Here is a 20,310-nt window from a genome sequence, read left to right as displayed (position 1 = left end):
ATAAGTACAAAGCTCTAAATTCAAGTTAAAAAAGCTAACTGTGTAAGGAATACAGGATAGCAGAGAGATAGCTTACCAACATATATGCAAAACATTTTAGTGGCTTTGGTTGACCACAAGTATATGACTCAACCTTGTGTTTCCACTCTTCCAACAAAGTTGAGCTTTTCGGTAAGCTGTGATTTTATGACTTTGTGCTGTGTTAAATGTATAAGACCCCAAAGTGCGTTTCGTCCAGAGGGCAGTGACCATGATGTTGAAGGGCCTAGACACCATGTTACACAAGGAAAAATGGAAGATAGTGCACTTGTGTATTCAGTGGAAATAACAAGGGGGTAAAGTGGATAACTGTGTTCAACTATTTAAAGAGCTATCATGTGGAAAATAGACTGGACATGTTTAGTGCCACCTCATTAAAAATTAGGACCCATGAATAGAAGCTATAAGAAAGTATATTTCAAGTCAACAAAGGGAAGAAGTTGAATTAGAGAGGCTGCATGTGCAGGCAGTTTAAGAATGTAGGGGTGCCTGGGTGGCTCAGTCTGTTAAGCATTCTACTCCTGATGTCAGCTCAGGTTCTGGTCTCAGAGTTGTGAGTTCAAGTCCCATGTTTGGCTCCATGCTGGGTGTGGAGCCTACTTGGCAAAAAAAGAGAGAATGTAGACTATGTAGTCAAAGCCAGGTCCTCTACTTAGAATTGGGTGATGTTAGCAGCTGCCCAGCCTCACTAAGCCTCAGTTGCCCTTTTATCTATAAAATAGAAATACTAACAGTATCATTTCATAAGGTTGTGATAAAGATTAAACAGGATTTTTGAAGATAAAATGCTTAGCCCAGTGTCTAACACATAGTAAGCATGCAATACGTTTTATTTATTATCATTAATAATAAGAGCTATATAAATATGAAATGAACTGCCTCAGGTGGTAGAAATCCCCCTCTAACTACAGATAGCCACAGGAGGTTTGGCTGGTATTTGTAGGACAGATTTAAGCATCAGATGAGAAGTCGGACTAGATGACATTTAAATTACCTTCCAATGCTGAATAAACCATTCTATATCCCTTAAGACAGGAATAACTTGAGTATCTCCCAGAATACTTAAAACTGCATATCAAATGATATTCACCTACTACATTTAATAAAATTGTTTGATTATATAATTGTAAATGTATACTTTTCTCACGGTAAGAGTTGTTCCATGCTAAAATGAAGACATATGAGGATTCTTGATTTTTCTGTCTCTCAATTGCTCTAAAAAAAAAAAAAAAGATACCCCCAAATTTTATTTTTATAATCACTAGTATTGGCTAAAATCAGAGAGTGTAAATTTTAGTGCTACAAACTCCTCTTTGTGGGATGTTTAAATTCATACGTACAAAGCTCTCATCTTCTCTCACTTGGCGTTTCCCTGTGAGAATGCCTCGTTTTAAACTGCTCAGATATTTTCAAGGTACAAGAGGCTAAAATCTTCTTTCATGACCAACTTCCTATCAAAAGTTGAAGCTGAAGCCAGTAACCATTTTTCCTTCTCTTTGTATAGGCAGCATCTGGAATTGCTGACCACGATCACTCTTGCCTTCTATAGGCACAGCAGGCAGTTCTAACTCCCACTGCAATCCTATTTAATAAATAGATATGGGAGAATTACCTGAACAAGGTAATATACCTATCTTCCTCAATTATCTCATTGTTATCAGTTAATAGAGGTAATTCATGTTGGTCAAGGCATGTCTTCATGGTCTCTAATTGATAAAAATCTTTCCTTTTCTTACAATGAGTTCCAGCATAACGGTAGGCATTAATCATCTGTGAGAAGTGTTTTACTTTAATTAGTGGGAGTTTGGAGTCAGGTACTCTGACCAAGAGAATCCTAAAGTGTGTAAGTGGGGAGAAAAGTTCTGAATTCTGGGTTTGAACAAGCTCTGGATTCTGAGTATGTGGTAAAATAAACAGACAAGAACTTCACAAGCACAAACAGGATTTCCAGACCATTCAGTGCTTCAGGTGTGCCATACACTGTGCCACTCATTGAGGAATACAAAGAAAAGAAACATGGTTCATTACTAAAAGGAGACAGAAATCGAAGCAAACAATTTCAACAAAATGAGAGCAATGCAGTAATAGAAAACAAAGCACCATTTTAATTCAGAACAGAGGACAAAAGAGGAGCAGAAGAAAAGTGGAAGCGAACTTTGGAAAGTCAGACAGACTTTGGAAAAGTCAGGAACAGCCTACGCAATGGCACAGAGTTGTGAAGTAGTGTATTGGAGTCAAGGGAATGAACAGTGGAGCTGAGGCTGGGATGGTGGGGAGATATGTCATCACATATGCCTCAGTCTGCCATTCAGACATTCGGACTAACTCAGTAGTAATGGGAAGTATGTCCACCTCTCAGTCAAGTGAGGAACTTGATCACATCTGCACTTTGAAAGGATAACTCTGTAGTGGTATTGATGAGGTGCTGAAAGAAGGTGAGAGTGGAGAGAGGGGAACCAGTTAGAGAATTCACCAGGAACCAGAGGAGAGATGACAAAGTCCCCATTTGCAGCAATCACAATGGGGAAGGAGAAGATGACTGTCAAGGATTTAGAGCCATCTGAATTGAGTGGCTGACTGAATGGAAGAGAGAGAAGAAAGAGGGATGATGCCCAAGTACCAGCCTTGAATTGTTGGGTAGAAGAAGGTAGGAATGTTCACTGGGAGAGGTACAGAACATTGGTAGAGTAGGGGAATCAGAGGAAGGGAATGAGAAGCCAACTGGTCTAGTTATGAACTTGAGCAAATGAAACAAAAGAATAAAGAAAATTTCTCAAGGAGGGAGAATTGATTTTTTTTTAAAGGTGTGCCAGGAATGGAACACTAGAGAACAAAATTGGAGGCATCATTGAGGGAAGATGAATAAAATAGTGAAAGAGACTGAGGTCAGATGGGAATTAGAAAGGTCAGTTCTCAAAAAAAAAAAAAAAAACAAACAAGAGAGGAAGAACTTTCAAGAAAAGGTCAATTGAGTCAAGTTAGAGAAGAACTGAAATATACTCTGGGTTTTCCTACTGACCTTGGCAAGATTACTTTCTCTGGTGCAGTGAAGGAAGGAAACTTCCATGCCACAAAGCATGAGAACATTTCCCTCCCCGCCCCCTCTTTTTCTACTTTATTGTAATCTCAACATGTCTCCAAATGCTGATTTCCTTTTCAAAGTTCTTGGTGTAAAAATCAGTTTCTGCCTTTTGCAAATGAATAATGTCTTTTAAGAATTATTCTGTAAGCAAATGTCTTTTGAGGTAAGGTTGAATTTTTCACTAAGCTGTTTATGTTAAGAGAGGTTTCAGAAGGCACTGAATGAAAAGCAGCCTGAACCCAGGTAATCAAGAAAACAGTAATCTCAGATACAACAATATGAGAACTTCTTTCCCTTTCTCTTTCTACCACTTCCCTCCCCTTCTTAACAAGCAGCTACAATGTGGAAAGAATTAGGCTTGGTGATTTGAGGACAAAAATAATGAATAAGGCACAAATCCTGCCCTGACTAGGCCCCCAGCCACAGAGATTACAAACCCCGCAAAAGACAGACACGCAATCAACCAACCCTAAAGAAAGGTTGGGTGAAATAAACGTTCATAATGGTAAAAGCAAAGTTCTATGGGGGCCTGAATATAATTCCCCATCTCTCATAAAATGCAGGAAATGATCTTTAAAAATGTAGACGCAATTGGGGAGTTCATCGCACCACTTACCTCCCTTACTCTTCACCGTAAACTTGGATGCAATCTACTCTCTGTTCACTTCATTCGTACTCATTTACTTCTCCAGGCATCCAAACTGTCTGTATGAAAAACTTAACAGGCATTAGTGGCAAGTGGAGATTCCAGCTCTACCCTTGGCTTTATTGTGATTCTTTTGTTAAATTGAACTTTAATGATATTTAATAATGCCACTTTGACTCTTCATTGAAAGTGTTAAAATTCTTAAAATTAAAAGCATAGTCTCATGAATTAGGTGAACACTAGACCTCTTTCTCCCAGAGGAGACAAACTGGGACACCAAAATATATGGAAGCGCTTCTGAAGAATACTATTTTGATCTGAGTAACCTCATGGTGATATCTTTGCAGTTCATACCCCCTTTAAAGTTCTTTGTAAAGCAACTGCCTTTAAAGAGATAACCTAACGCTGCATGCTCACACATTTCTTCCCATTTGTGCAGGGTTGCTATTTATAACTGGGGCCTTTGGAAAATGAAAATCTAAGGTTGGTTAGCTATAGCCAGAGTGACCCATAATATAAGCCAGGTCATACTTTTTTTGGCATCCTTCTGTGTCCTCTCAGGAAACTTTGATTATATTTCAACTAGGAACAGAACAGAGATCGTCCAAATAAAAACCCATGTCTCCTGCATCTCTCCTCCATGCCTAGTTTTGGATGCCAGCTCTACCGTTTATTAGCTCTATGACCTTGGTCAAGTTCTTTATTCTCTCTACGCTTCATCTGTAAAATGATTAAATGGGAGATTGGATATGAAGAACTTATGTTAGTGTTTGACAGAGCCCTCAAACAATGGTGCCTATTACAATAATTATTGCTGTTATCACTTATACCCAACTGACCTGGATTACTGTTTATAGCAGACTGCCTCACACAAGGAAGACATTCAATATCTGTTTATTTCTTAGTGGATGCTTGGCTGGCATAGAATACTTAGAATGTAATATTTTCAGGAAGGGCTTCCTGTGGCTTTCTCAAGGGTACCCACAGTATTGGGAAGACAGCAAAACTGCATAAATTCTACATTAATTCTGCTGTTAATTCTATAGTGCTATTTCTCAGAGTTTAGTGGTATTTTTTTCCTGATCCATGTCAATAGAGAGTATATGTATCCTATGGCAGTCTTAGGTCACCTTTTTCCCCTATTTCTAGGTGGGACAAATTAAAGTTTCTTTTTCTGTCAATAACAGACCAGGCAGTCTACCAAGCATTTTCTATCAGAAGTTCCATTTGATATTTTTCAGTTGGGTTCTGGGGGAGAAATCGGGGTAGTGTTAAGGGGAAAGTGTCAGCACATTGAGACAAGAAAAGAATAAACAGTAGTTCTGTAATATAAATATGACTCCATGACCTTTGATAACGGCACAGTCTCCAGTAGCAAGGGTCTGGTGATCTGTAAGTGTGGGTGTGTGTATGTGTGCTGTTAACAAAACACTCACCTCATATTTAACCTTAAGTACGTCATAATGTGGCTGTACATTTAGTCCATACATGTCGTACCATATATTTCAGCCTTTATAGATAAGTTGTAAAGAAAGATCAGAACAAGAATGATTTTTGTTAACTCTGTTGTTTCCCATTTTTATAGTATATAGTCATCTATCTGTTTCTGAATTGATGAATTTTGTAAACCTAATAAAATACATTCTACAGGGGCGCCTGGGTGGTTCAGTCAGTAAGCATCTGCCTTCGGCTCAAGTCATGATCCCAGGGTCCTGGGATGGAGCCGCATGTTGTGTTGGGCTCCCTGCTCAGCTGGGAGCCTGCTTCTCCCTCTCCCTCTCCCCCCTTGCCCAGCTCGTGTGCTCCCTCTCTCTCGCTCTCAAATGAATAAATAAAATCTTTAAAAATAAAAATTCTACAGATATTAACTGTTCATATTTTGTTTATTTTCTGTAGGTTTTGGGAGCTAACATTGAATATATTTTTTTAAAGATTTTATTTATTTATTTGACAGAGATAGAGACAGCCAGTGAGAGAGGGAACACAAGCAGGGGGAGTGGGAGAGGAAGAAGCAGGCTCATAGCAGAGGAGCCTGATGTGGGGCTCGATCCCATAACGCCGGGATCACGCCCTGAGCCGAAGGCAGACGCCCAACCGCTGTGCCACCCAGGCGCCCCAACATTGAATATTTTTATATGCTTATAGGAGAAGGTAAGTTGAACAGCCATTGGTTTAAGCATATTTGTTAACTCTTTGGAGCTTATCGAACCTGTTTATGGAGCCATTTTGTCTGCTAGGAATATTGAGGCTGGATAGACTTCTTGTCCTTGTGCATCAGGCTGCATTTCTTACCCAGGTGAACTTCTACCAATGAGCCCAAACTTCATCCTAGGTAGTGCTGGTGTGATAGTGGGAACCCAAGAATCTGAATTTAAGGGATCTATATTTTCACCTCTGGTTATTTAATATTTGCAGGCATCCCTCATTTATTGTGCTTCACTTTATTGTGCTGTTTGTTTTTTATAAACTAACAAGTCAAGACTTCAGTGGAGAAAGTCACTGCAGATATGGTGGAAATAGCCAGAGAATTAGGATCAGAAGTGGAGCCTAAAGATGTGCCTAAGTTGGTGCGATCTCATGATAAAACTTTAACAGATGAAGAGTTGCTGCTTATGGATGAGCAAAGAAAGTGGTTTCCTGAGATTGAATCTACGCCTGGTGAAGATGCTGTGAAGATTGTTGAAATGACAACAAAGGATTTAGAACGTTACGTAAACTTAGTTGATAAAGCAGCAGTAGGGTTTGACAAAACTGACTCCAGTTCTGAAGGAAGTTCTACTGTGGGTAAAATGCTATCAAACAGCATGGCATGCTACAGAGAAATCATTTGAAAAAAAAATAGCCCACTGAAGTGGCAAACTTCATCGTCGTCTCATTTTAAGAAATTGCCACAGCTTCCCCACCCTTCAGATGGTGACCTTGATCAGTCAGCAGATCAACATCAAGGCAAGAACCTCCATCAGCAAAAAGATGACAACTCACTAAAAGCTCAGGTGATGGTTAGCAATTTTTAGCAATGAAGTATTTTTTAATTAAGGTATATACTTGTTTTTTTAGACACGAACTACTGCCCATTAAAAAGACTACAGTGTAGTGTAAACATAACTTTTACATGCAGTAAGAAACAAAAATAAATTCAATTGACTCACTTTATTACAATATTCACTTTATTGTGGTGGTCTGGAACTGAACTTGTGATATCTCCGAGGTGTGCCTGTGTGGGACAGTGGCGGGGAAACTGAATTTTCAAATTATGAACAACCATTATGAACGAGGACAAGAAGATGAAAATAGCTGACTGAAGCACAAACTAAAATTCTGTGTTCACTTATCACCCATCAGTAGCTGAGTACTACCTGCCACTACATGCATGGCAAGGTGTCAGGCATTTTGAGGAATGGGAAAAAATGACATAGACTCCAATGTGCGGTAGTGGTAACAGTTGATGTCTTAGCAGGTTAATTCATTAAATCAAAACAGTGTTATTTTATGTTAAATAAAAGGAGAATGACTCTAGAATGCGGTCTGAGGTAACAATCCACTCTATCCATAAAATCCTATGAGATAGAGTTATAGCAAAAGCTGGAGTCCAAAATGTTTGCCCCAGGGAACCCAAACCTGCTTCAGATGATGAAAGAATAGAATATTATGCCAAATACATGCATGAAGATATTTATAAATATTTTCAAACAAATGACAGCTCCTGCGTAGAGTAAGTATCAATAGAAATATTATTTGATCAGGTAATGGGTTCCACTGCAGTACCTTAGTTTGAGTATTTTCACTGGAAACTGGTTGGCCTCAGGTCTAGGGAGAACTTTTCTGAAATTCAGTGTATGATAGATATATGGGTTTATTATGTTCAGAATTCAAAGATAGGGTTCTCGGCTGAACAGAATTCTGCTCATCACCTTGTTCACGGAGATAGAACTTAATGTGTGTATCTCTCCTTCCTCGTCCAGACTCAATTTGGGAGATAGGTCTTCACAACTAGGCATTTTCATTCCTTTAACTGATATTTACTGTACCAGGCTCTGCTTTCTACCTTCACTAGATTCTAAGTGACTTCCCCTGGAGCACACAGCCACTTTTCCCGTTGGTCTAATTATGTACTAGGACAACACGGCCAAAATAGTAGTGGTATAGGCAAGATGGAAGTTGATGTCTGTCTCAGGCAATAGCAGGCTGAACACAAGCTGTCAACAGTTCTATGGAGTCAGAGACCCTCACTCTTAAATTTTGTTTCTCTGCCATCCTCTCGTGGTCTAAGGTGGCTATTCTTGCTTTTGCTACCACATCTGTATTCTAAACAGCAAGAGGGGCATGCCTTTCCTATGAAAGGCATAACTCAGAAATTGCATACCTCACTTCCACCCACATCCCATTGCCTATAATCTCATTATATTGCCACATCTAGCTGCAAGAGAAGCCAAAAAATATGCTTTTTAGCTGGCTGGACATATCCCAACTAAAATTTCCATTATCTTAGAAGAAGAAAATTGACCCTTTAACTGGAAAGTCTCTTTCACCTTATTATAAAAAGCTCTAGAAGTGAAATACTTAGTTTAATGCATTTTGCCTCCCTGACCAGAAGCTAAATGTATAGAGAAAGAGATCCAGTCAAATCGGCTCATGTTCAGAGAATTAAAATCATGTTTATCTACAACTGTAGTAATTGCAATGGCTTGCTTTGCTCAGCATTGTTATTTTCTTCTGATTATTCTGTTCTTGACTTTCGGTATTTTTTTGGAAGCAGCAGTAGGCCACAGACTAGTTTGTGAGTTGGTTTCTCCAACCTCTTGGGTCACTGAGAGCGCTAAATATTGAGTATTAATCCCAAGGTACTTCTCACAAAATAGGTGCTGTCTATCCAGATCCAGCCACCATATCATGTTGTAACATTCAATGATTCCCAACGGCCCATGACTTAGAAGACTATTCTTACAATGATCACAGCTTTGTAACATAGCTTGAAATCCCGTGTCGTGATACCTCAGCTTTGGTTTTCTTTTTCAACATTCCCCTGGTGATTTGGGGTCTTTTCTGGTTCATAGCAGCAATGTCCATAATAGCCAAACTGTGGAAGGAGCCGAGATGTCCTTCAACAGCTGAATGGATAAAGAAAATGTGGTCCATATATACAATGGAATATTATTCAGCCATCACAAAAGATGAACACCTACCATTTGCATTGACATGGATGGAACTGGAGGAGATTATGCTAAGTGAAATAAGTCAAGCAGAGAAAGACAATTATCACATGGTTTCACTCACATATAGAACATAAGGAATAGTGCAGAGGACCATGGGGAAGGGAGGGAAAACTGAATGGGAAGAAATCAGAAAGGAAAGGAAACCTTGAGAGACTCTGGACTCTGGGAAACAAAATGAGGGTTACAGAAGGGAGGGGGCTGGAGGATGGGGTAGCGGGATCATGGGCATTAAGGAGGGCACGTGACATGATGAGCACTGTGTATTATACACAACTAATGAATCGAACAGAACATCAAAAACTAATGATGTTCTATATGTTGGCTAACTGAACATAATAAAAAAATTTAAAATAAATAAATAAATAAATAAATAAATAAATAAATAAATAAATAAATAAAATGGCCTGTGTTTGCTACACTAAACTTTCCTTTGGTAAGAAAAATTCTCCAGTGCTAAAGGGAGCTAAAGATTAATCTGTTAAAGGGACACCTCTATTTCTTTTCTTCCCACAGATGCCTCCCAACTTTGAAATAAAGCAGCTCTATATTTTGTTGATTCTGAGTTCACCAGTTCCTTTCTCTTTATCTCTTGTTTATCCAGTTACTTCCATGGAGCTCCTCCAGTCTCCCCTTCCCTCACCCGGAAATAGAGAGGCCCAGGGAGCTTTGTTTGCTTTCTCAGCCACCCTTCCATTTAATAACACTGCTATCCTTCAAGGCGGTGTCTCTCTCCTTTCCCTCTGCTCAGATCAAGTAATGTGTTAAAGTTACTTTCCTTTTGACTGGGGACACGTTTATCTGTCACCTAAATTCCTCTTGAGAGAGACAGGTTGGCATAGCCATGGTCACGGGCAGTTCCTTAATCTAAAAACAGCTCCGTCTGCCTATGTATACTGTTCAGTCTGCCAAGGTCATGGCACTTTACGAGGTTGTTTTGACTTGGCATGATCTCCACAATGCTTGCTGGGCTGAAATAATGCCTCTTTCAGCCCAGTCTCTTGTCTTGCCAGTAGCACCAATGAGAATTTTGTGGGAGAGCCTCTGGTAAGTTAAATTTTATGTCATCCTCTAATGTTACTTATCTCCCCAAATCCCTGCTTTTGTCTCCACCATCATTGTCTTATTACCTTTCAACAGTCCACTTTGGATATGCCATTAATTTATTGAAATCCCAAAATCCCTTTTGCATCTATTGTTAGCTTGTGCAAACTCTTGGGGGCAACATGTTTACGGTCAAATACATTAAAAAGTAGTCAATTTTAATTCATTCTCCAGAGTATCTCCTATAAATTACAAAGAAAGTCCTCTAGTTATAACATTGTGGGATTTGGGGGAATAAGTTCATCTTGAGCTTTCACAACACAATATTTAGCAGCTGCAAAGACAAGGAAGACAAAGCTGCCGGGTCATTCCCTGGAAATCCCAAGACACATATTTTTAACATTTGCATTTTTATTTACATAAATTTGTATGCTCATTCAAAAGGCGCTGACTCCAATTATGTAAAATAAAACACTCAATTCCTCTTGATCTGAGAGTGAATAATCACACATTCCAGGCTTGCTTTCCTGCTGCCCAGAGTGATTTGTTTGGCTTCTCCCTCTCTGCTCCTAGAAGTTTTCTTCCTTTATTTCTACCCTCTAATCATCACCATTAATGAAGAGTTATCATTCGATTGTAAGATTGGAGTTGGTTCCAAATATCCTTTTTTTCCATTGTGAGCTCACATTGGAATTTTTTGTTATTCACTTGGGGTTTTCATAACACCTTTCCTTCCCCCATAGCAAGGAGACACTGGTCCTTCGTTCAGCTTGGGGCACCATAATTTGGGCGGTAGAAATTGCATCTGGGTCCTGCATGCAGCCTTTCACCCAACAGAAAGTTTCTTGATAGTGAGGAAGAGAGTTTGGATTCTGGACAGAGTAACCATAGGTTTCGATTATTCACCCCAAACACTACTTTCCATCGACCCCTATAATTAAAGCTTACATATTTGGCATCATTTTCCCCCTTCAGGTGAATGGGAAGCAGAGCTGAATACAAAATGAATTCATTAGAGTATTTTACAGCAAGTGTATTGAGCCCAGAAGCCAGAGCTATGGAGAGAAGAAAGAGAGAGAGAATCCTTAAGAGCAATCCCCCACAACCCAGGATAGTCCTGGTGTCACTGCTCACTCTGCCCTGCCCTGCCGTGGGAGGGGGACCTGAGAATCCCACCAAACCAAGAATGGTTATACTGCCATTCATTTCCTTCTGCTCTCTGAAAAGCATTCCAGAAAGTCACTCCCTACCATTTTTATACTGCCATTAGTGTTTCTGATCAGGTCTAGGAAAACACTGCAGAAACTCAGGACTGTCTATTGGATGAAGTGAAACTTAGTCAAAAGAGACCCTTCCAAGATTCATTGACCTCTGACCTTAGCCTTTGAAATAGGTTCTTTCTGTCCCCACAGACAAAGTGGTCTTTTTAGAACCTATATAAACAAAGTCAGAATAGGTGGGGCTGGAGGGGACAGAAGGAGAGGCAAGGCAGTGAATGCTGGGGCAGCTGCCAACGCATTTTGTGACGTGTAGGGTGTGTTTTGTTTGTTTGTTGTTTTAATCTCTCAGCCAAATGATACTCGTCTCACTAGGAACTAAAGTCAGCAGAGGGGAAGTATAAACCTCACTGAACGCCAAGTACAGAAACTCAGTCCCAAGAAGCTTGGGTTGCTGTCTTGCTATGCCTGCAAAACATCAGCCTTGCTGACAGCATGCGGAAGAGGCTTCCTGCTCAGCCAGGATTTCACACCCTGTGGACAGCTGCCTTGGGCAGGACTTGCTGCCAAGTCAAAATTACCAGGAATTGCCAGGCAAATAGATTCATTTCCTTTTAAAAAGGGCAAAAAGCTCTGGCTCTGTCCACATATACCTATACGTTGGAAAGAAAAGCCCTATTAAAAGAACTTTTGTTTCTTTTTGACTTGTGCCAACAGTAGCTATGTTTCATCCAGGTCACTGGATTGTGTGTGGCCCCAAGATGCGCCACTGAAGCAAAGGACAGGCAGGTGGCAGGCTTCTCAGACAGACTGCAGTCCTTCTGGTAACGTGTGCTTGGAAAGTGTCTCCGATCTACTCACCACAGTTATGCTTTTCTTCCATCTCCTCCTCCAGCTTCAATTTCCTGACATAAGCAAATTGAAGATGTGCCTCCTCTAAGCTTACCATGTATTGCTTTTCATTTATTCATTCATTCGATGCGCTTGCATGATTTGTTGAGTGCTTGGAGACAGAGTGAACCAAATAGGTAAAAATAAAAACTTGCTATCATGGATTTATGTTAAATGATTTAATCTGGTGACGGTCCTGTGAGGCAGGTATTATTATGGTGCCCTTTCTACGGGCGACCTGCTCAAAGTCACACGGCACGAGAATAGCAGGGCTGGGATTTGAACCCAGGCAGGCTGGCTCTAGAGAGCCCACACTGAACCATCAGGCTCTACACTTCCTGGTGGGATTGTTGGGTGTGATTTCAGGTTCAGAACAGTAGCACTTCAGGCAAAAACTGTCATTTCTCTTCTAGAAGCAAAGTCTTTTATTCCACAAGATAGTTTAATAAGTACGTTGGAAAGAGGGAGTATTGTGGCTGGATTTCACACTAACATGTTGAAGGGGATCAGAATGTGCCACCCCCAAATATGCCAGTTTGGTGTAAGAATTATTTTGAGCCAAAGACAATCGAGAAACAGCAGACTGGCAGGAAAAGCACTCTGCCCCCCTCCCCCATCACTTTCTGTCTAAAAGCAGGACATAAATTTCCCTTTCTAAAGATTACATAAATTTGTAAATGTGTCTTCCTCTCACATACCAGCAAGAAGATGACTCTTCATCACCAGCCATGATTCTTATCAATGGAAAACGCACCAACTTCAGTCTGCATAGCAAACTTAATAAACACTTCTATGGCCCATCCATTTCCCCCTTATGTTTATCTTCCCACAATTTACCCAAGTCTATGGTGAGAAGCTCAAACCCCCTTTCCTTTCTTTTGTCACTTCTCCACATTTTATTGCTTTTTGTTAAAATAGTGTAAGCTCTGAATAGAACTGCTTCTTTGGGTCCCCGCTTCTTTTCTATGAAGGCCTCCTTATTCATAGTAATAAACATTTTCTCTTGCTTAGCTTTTTTTTTTCCAGTTTAATTTGCATAACCCCAGATTTTGAACCAAAAGGAGTAAAGCATTTTTTTTACCTCCTCTACAATGTAAATTACTAAAATTATCCTCTTTCCTTCTAACACATTATAGGGGAAGATAAGGCCAAGAGCTCAGAAACCAGGACATTGGAAGGAGTGGGGAGGACATCATCAGGATGGGAGTGGGGGTAGAAGCTGAAGCATAGGCATCTCAGGTCAACGTCTCTCGGTTCGACATTTTGCCAAGGGTAAGGGGAAACTAGGGCCAACCAAACAGTTCAAAATTTGGATTTTATCAGCCACTTTTATGAGATCAGTTTGACTATTTCACGCAAATAGCTCAAGACAAAAAGAAATAATAGCCAATAGTTCAAATCATACTGTTCAGTAAGAAATGGAGTCATTCTTACTTTGCCAATTGGCTTCTCAATCAGAGGGCTTGTAAAGCAGACTGGAGTTATGCTGCCATACATTGAAAGTTTCCATTGCTGTTCCTGCAAGAAAGGAAACAGACAGAGACAGAGACAGAGATTGATTTCAGGGACTTGGCTGGCTTTTCTGCTGCACAGAACCATTTTCCAGTTTCTCACAATAGTGCCTCAAGCACTTAAATGTAAGGGTTGTCACTTGAAATGCTTGAGTCAGCATTTTTACACGAGCATCTTCAGTTTGCAGTCTGTGCAAACTCAGTTAACCTTGCACAAGGACATATTACAAAACCATTTATGACATTTTGAAGGAATTCATGCATACATGTTGACATAAATGCAAAATATTTTCAGCCTAATCTGTTAAGGTATAGTCCATAAATCAAACTATGTGAATCTTTTTAAAATGAAAATAACTTTACTGATACCTCACCGCACAAAAACACTGGCCACAAGTAAACTTTCAGTTTTCAAATCTTTGATTCTATGTGGGGAAAACGTCCAAAGTTCTCTAGTTGCTTTTCAGAACTTGCCAACATGTGGCTTTTTTTTTTTTTTACTTTTTCTGCCTGAGTTCCAACTCTGTTCCACAATTTAAACTAAAACGCAAGCCACATTAGTCAACGTGTTCTCCTTAAACAGACTCCATCCTATGCCTTTGTTTATGCTGTTTCTGGTTCCTAAAATATCCTTTCCTCCATATCTGCCTATGATTTCCTACCTGTCCCATTAAGCCCAGCTCAGATTCCCTAAGGAACATTTCACTATTTTTCTCTACTTCTTCTTTTCTTTATTTTTAAATTTTAATTCCAGTATAGCTAACATACAGTATTACATTAGTTTCAGGTGTACAATACAGTGATTCAACAATTCTATACATTATTCAGTGTTCATCACAATAAGTGAACTCTTAATCCCCTCTATCTATTTCACCCATCCCCCACTCACCTCACCTCTGGTAACCATAAGTTTGTTCTCTATAGTTAAGAGTCTGTTTTTTGGTTTGTCTCTTTTTTCTTTGTTCGTTTGTTTTGTTTCTTAAATTCCACATATTAGCTAAATCATATGCTATTTGCCTTTTTCTGAGTGACTTATTCACTTAGCATTATACCCTCTAGATCCATCCATGTCATTGCAAATGGCAAGATTTCATTCTTTTTATGATTCAGTAATATTCCATTGCATATATACATAACATACATATATGTATACACAACCTTATCTATTCATCTATTGATGGAGACTTGGGTTGCTTCAATACCTCAGCTATTGTAAATAGTGCTGCAATAAACACAGGGATGCACATAACTTTTCAAGTTAGTGTTTTTATTTTCTTTGGGTAAATATCCAGTAGTGGAATTACTGGATCATATGGTAATTCTATTTTTAATTTTTTAAGGAACCTCCATACTGTTACTCAGACTGGCTGTACCGGTTTGCATTCCTCCCCAACAATGCATGAGAGTTTCCTTTTCTCCACATCCTTGCCAACATTTGTTGTTTCTTGTTTTGATTTTAGCCATTCTGACAGGTGTGAGTTGATATCTCACTATGGTTTTCATTTGCATTTCCCTATGATGAGTGATATTGAGTATCTTTTCATGTGCCGTTGGCCACCTGTATGTTTTCTCTGGAGAAATGTCTGTTCATGTCTTCTGCTCATTTTTAATTGGATCATTTGTTTTTTGGTGTTGAGTTGTATCAATTCTTTATATATTTTGGATATTAACCTTTTATCGGATATGTCATTTGCAAATATCTTCTCCCATTCTGTAAGTTGTCTTTTAGTTTTGATGGCTTCCTTTGCTGTGCAGAAGCTTTTTATTTTGATGTAGTCCCAACAGTTTATTTTTGCTTTTGTTTCCCTTGCCTCAGGAGACATATCGAGAAAAAAGTTGCTATGGCCGATATTACTTTGTTACAGTAACAAAGAAGTTACTGCCTATGCTCTCTTCTAGGATTTTTATGGTTTCAGGTCTCACATTTAGGTCTTTAATCCATTTTGAGTTTATTTCTGTGTGTGGTTTAAGAAAGTGGTCCAGTTTCATTCTTTTGCATGTAGCTGTCCAATTGTCCCAACACCATTTGTTGAAAAGACTTTTTCCCATTGCATGTTCTTGCCTCCTTTGTTGAAGATTAATTGACCATATAGTCATGGGTTTATTTCTGTGCTTTCTATTCTGTTCTATTGATGTATGTGTCTATTTTTGTGCCAGTACCATACTGTTTTGATGACTATAGCTTTGTAATATAATTTGAAGTCCAGAATTGTGATGCCTTCAGCTTTCCCCTTCTTTTCCAAGATCGCTTTGGCTATTCAGGGTCTTTTGTGGTTCCATATAAATTTAGGATTATTTGTTCTAGTTCTGTGAAAAATGCTGTTGGTATTTTGATAGAGATTGCATTAAATCTGTAGATTGTATTTTCCTCTACTTCTGACTAGAGTCAGAATAAATTTCTCTACCACAGTGTCCATGTACTATTATTAGAGTGCTTGTCACTATCTGCTGGGACTGTGAACTACCAAGGACAAGACTCATGTCATAGTTATTTCTGTATCCTTCACAGTCTAGCACGGGTCTTACATATTGCTGTGGTCTCAGTGTTTGTGTCCCTGCAAAAGTCCGTATGTTGAAATCCTAATCCCTAAGGAATGATATTAGGATATGGGGCATTTGGGAACTGATTGGGTCATGAAGGCAGAGCCCTCATAGGTGGGATTAGTGTCCTTATAAAAGAAGCCCAAGAGAGCTTCTTTGCTGTATGAAGATATGAGAAGTCTACAACCCAGAAAAGGGCCCTCAGCCAACAGTGCTGGAACCCTGATCTGACTTTAGTCTCCAGAACTGTGAGATCCAAGTTTCTGTTGTTTATAAGGCACCGAGTCTGTGGTATTTTGTTGTAGCAGCCAGTACAGACTAGGATATGTTGTAGGTGCTTTCTACTAGAGTAATGTTTCTTTTTGCCAGCTAAATATTTTTCTTTATGTAGTCACTAATTTCCAAAGCACCCTCCAGATCCAGCTCTCTCCAACCCCCAGCTCTCATTCCCATAACACACGTTTTTCACTCTCTTTTCAGTCTTTTTTAGAGGAGACATCAAGAGGGTTATATTAAAGGAAAAAAAACTTAACTATAGGAACCAATAACCCCATAAAATAAAAATGACCTATAACAATTAATCAGCAGGTATTGACCCATCCCTACCTCTTGTTGTCCATTAATTGGCCATGTTTCTTGAGTGAAAGGAAGATTTTTCAGTGGTCTTAGCAAAGGATAGAGTATGGCCCTCTGGAATCTCTACCCCTGCTGTTACTGATTATCTTACCCTGGGCAAATTACCTGCCTGTGAATGTGGTTTGCATTATTTACACACATCTCACAGGGTATTTTGAAACTAATTGTGGAGAGATCTGTGACCTAAAAAGGTGGAGCATAATTCCTGGGGAAGAAGCCCTGCGTTTATCCTTAGGAGAAGTCATTCAAACCTGTGCTTCCTACCCTGGGTCTGAAAACAGGCGTTATGTTTGGATTCCAAGGGATTCAGTCTGTCCTTCAGGAGTTAAACTGAGACTAGTAAGCAACTCACTTCTCAGGTCATATTCCAGCCATCAAAGTTTAATTACTATCAAACCCTGTTGGCTCAGGTCCCAACCATGTTAGTGAATCCATGAATGAAATTTCCAAAGGATCCCGTTACCAAACCCCACCTTCCAAAGATAAAAAGACACTGAATGGCACCAGGGAAAGGCCAAAATATACCTACTTGAGACCACAACTTTTTTTTTTTAATGAAAATAACTGGCTCAGTGTTGATGATCAGGACATATGATTCTGTTTCAAGGAAGTCAATCTGCAGACGCAGTAGATGAATCTGAAGAACTCTGCCCTTCACTCTGATACTGGTCCAGTTGCTATGGCAACACGTAACATTGTTGTGCAGCCTGATTTTCTTTAGACTAAAGATTCCCTTGATACATTTGCACTGGGTATAGTTAAGACTAAAACAACCCAGCAACTGCAAAACATAGATTTCTTACGTAGAAATTATTGGTTTGGTGGGAAAATATGTGATGATTCTGGGCCATACATACAAGGGAATTTCTGAAATCATGGGTTTGTATGCAAAACAGAGTAGTGATGGACAAACAGTTGTTATTAACTAGTGTCTCCCTTTTTCTATACTCCTTCCTCATTTCAGGATTTCCACATGGGGTGTTGTTGTTGTTGTTTGGGTGGTTGAGTGACTGAGTGGCTGGGTGGCGGGCATGATTGCTGTTCCACACTGAACTCACCATTTGCTAAATGCAGGGACAGCGGTGCTGAGAATGGACTTGGACAAAGTAGAATAATAGAGAATTAGAGAAAAGTTGTTGAAGCCTCAGGCAGCTCTCTGCAAAAAGAGGGCAATTACTGCCCCTCATCTTCTTTACATAATAACTTCAGAGCACCCCTGAGAAGCTACAGAACTGCTCAGAGATCCCCACAGGAAAGGTACCTGGTGTTTTTGTGCTAAGACTGAATTCCTAAAGGAAGATGAAAGAAGTGGTTAAGGATTGGAACTGTAATTACAACCTTCAGTGTTTATCCTGATGCCTGAAATATAAGAGCAACTCCTGGTGCTAAAGAAATAATCTAGGATTTTAAAGAAGGACACAAGGATCACCTGGTAGGCTCAGCTAGTTGATTGAACGGTGGGATCAGTCCAGATGGCATCTACTTAAGGGTGCATCACTGGGCAGCTCAAACGAACCTAATAACCCTAGAATGAAAGAATGCGTCCTCCTTCAGAAATCTTGATTTTATACTCCACAGAAAATATGGGCATCTCACCCCTTGTCTCCACACCTTGGGGCTAGGAACAATATGTTCTGTTTTGAGGTGGAAGCAGAACTTAATTTAAAGATTGCCATGCCTCTGTCCAGCCTTACCCTCTCACCATTATTTATCTGGAGTAAATATAACTTAGAGTGCTTCTAAAGAACTGCCAATACAGCACTTTAGTTGCTTCTCACAAAAGTCATAAGTTGTTTCCGGGACCTAGGATATTGAGAGAACTGTGACATTGCAAACATTCAGTGCGAACCCAGGAAGGAGAAAGTTCCGGAAAAAGGACATGATATAGGTCACCATTGCTCTGGCCCCTGTTTTCTCTGGCCCCCCAACCTGATAGTTGAGGCCAATCAACAGAGATTTGGGTTCACCCCACCCATCCCAGCTGGAGTTCCTTCCTTGCAAGGGTCAAGCACACAGATGCAGAGGTGAGGTGGCCTTGGGAAGGGAGGAGAACTGGGTGGAGGGCCATTAAATGTTGACTCACTTAGGCTTAACCAGACTTCCTCCCTTTTTCCACACTCCAGTACAATTTTGGTGAACTTAAGTAAACTGTGCATACTGCTAAGTTTTCCTATTTCCTTTTGGATTATTATCACAGACCTACACTAGCTCCAGCATATGAAAATCCCCTCCCTTCAAAACTTGCAGGCATAGAATCACAGGGGAGAACATACAAGCAGTCCAGTTTTTAAGTTTTCTGGGCAGAATTCTGTTAGAGGCTGCCCTGTTTTTACATTCTCCAGCACCCCCCTCAGTACCCATTTCCCTTAAATGCTCTGCTAAATTTTTGCATTTAAATTTCCATTTCTTGGATGTTTCACATGCTGATTTTTAAAATGTCCCTTGTGCTTTTTCCTTCCTTTCCCATGTTTTATGCATCTTCAGTAGCACCTGTACCTACCACAAGGCTACCATTACAAAGAACATTAAAACAAGTGCTTTGGAGATACTCAACAACATTAATGGTACTCCTGAAAGAAAGAGGCACATTCCCTTCACCATATGCTTGTGTCAATAAGTTTCCTGCCAGCCTTTATCCAAATGCATGTATATTTAGCTACAGCACCACTTTGCATCACACCCTTTTACATTTTCCACTTAATATCATATTACTTATTTTCTGTGTTGTTACACAGCCTTTGGACTTACAATATTTAGTGAATACATACTGTTCCATCAACAAAGTAGAGTATAATGTATTTGATATGTTGGTAAATATTTTTATTATTTCCATTTTTCCCTCTACTTTTTTAAATTTAAAAAACAGTTGTATTGAAACAATTCACATAACATACAATTTACCCATCTAAAGTGCAAAACTCCATATTTTTTAGTATACTCACAGAATTGTACAGCCATCATCACAATGTACTTTTAGAATATTTTTGTCACCTGGCAAAAGAAACCCTTTACCTCTTCACAGTCATTCAGCATCCCTCCTGTTGCTCTCTCCCTACCTCCTGCCCTAGGCAACCACTAGTCTACTCTAGCTCTATATTTTTGCCTATTCTGGACATTTTATATGGAATTTTAATGGAATCATATAACATGCAGTCTTTCATGACTTTCATTTAGCATAATATTTTCAAAGTGCATCCATACTGTAGCAAGTATCACTACTTCATCCTTTTCCACTGCCAAAAATATTCCATTGACTGGATACACCACATTTTATTTATCTATTCATCCATTTGAGCTGTTTCTACTTTGTGGCTATTATGAATAAGTCATCTGTGAACAAGTTTTTGTATGGGATATATGTTCTCATTTCTCTCGGGGTGGAAATACTAGATCATAATGTAACTCTATGTTTCACTTTTTGAGGAACAACCAAACTATTTTTTCCCATAACTAATACCTATACAAATAAACATTATTTTTGTCTTTTGAATCA

At 39.5% G+C, this 20,310-nt stretch overlaps 1 protein-coding gene and 1 long non-coding RNA gene across 2 annotated transcripts in view; one reads left to right on the top strand and one right to left on the bottom strand.

The window, feature by feature from the left end:
• RASGEF1B (RasGEF domain family member 1B) overlaps positions 1-20,310 on the bottom strand; it is a 528,807-nt gene that overhangs the window by 138,389 nt on the left and 370,108 nt on the right. Inside the window, exon 4 of the mRNA XM_087864047.1 lies at positions 13,564-13,647. Within this exon, the coding sequence (XP_087720173.1) occupies positions 13,564-13,647 (84 nt within the window). The remainder of the gene's footprint in view (positions 1-13,563; positions 13,648-20,310) is intronic.
• LOC148109529 (uncharacterized) overlaps positions 1-20,310 on the top strand; it is a 105,160-nt gene that overhangs the window by 55,230 nt on the left and 29,620 nt on the right. The window lies entirely within an intron of this gene.

The sequence above is a fragment of the Ursus americanus genome, chromosome 8 (assembly GCF_024610735.1).
Source record: "Ursus americanus isolate L20-20 chromosome 8, mUrsAme1.1.p, whole genome shotgun sequence".
NCBI classification, from domain to species: domain Eukaryota; kingdom Metazoa; phylum Chordata; class Mammalia; order Carnivora; family Ursidae; genus Ursus; species Ursus americanus.
Note: the sequence above shows the minus strand (reverse complement) of the source record. Positions and strands in the feature narration are given on the sequence as shown.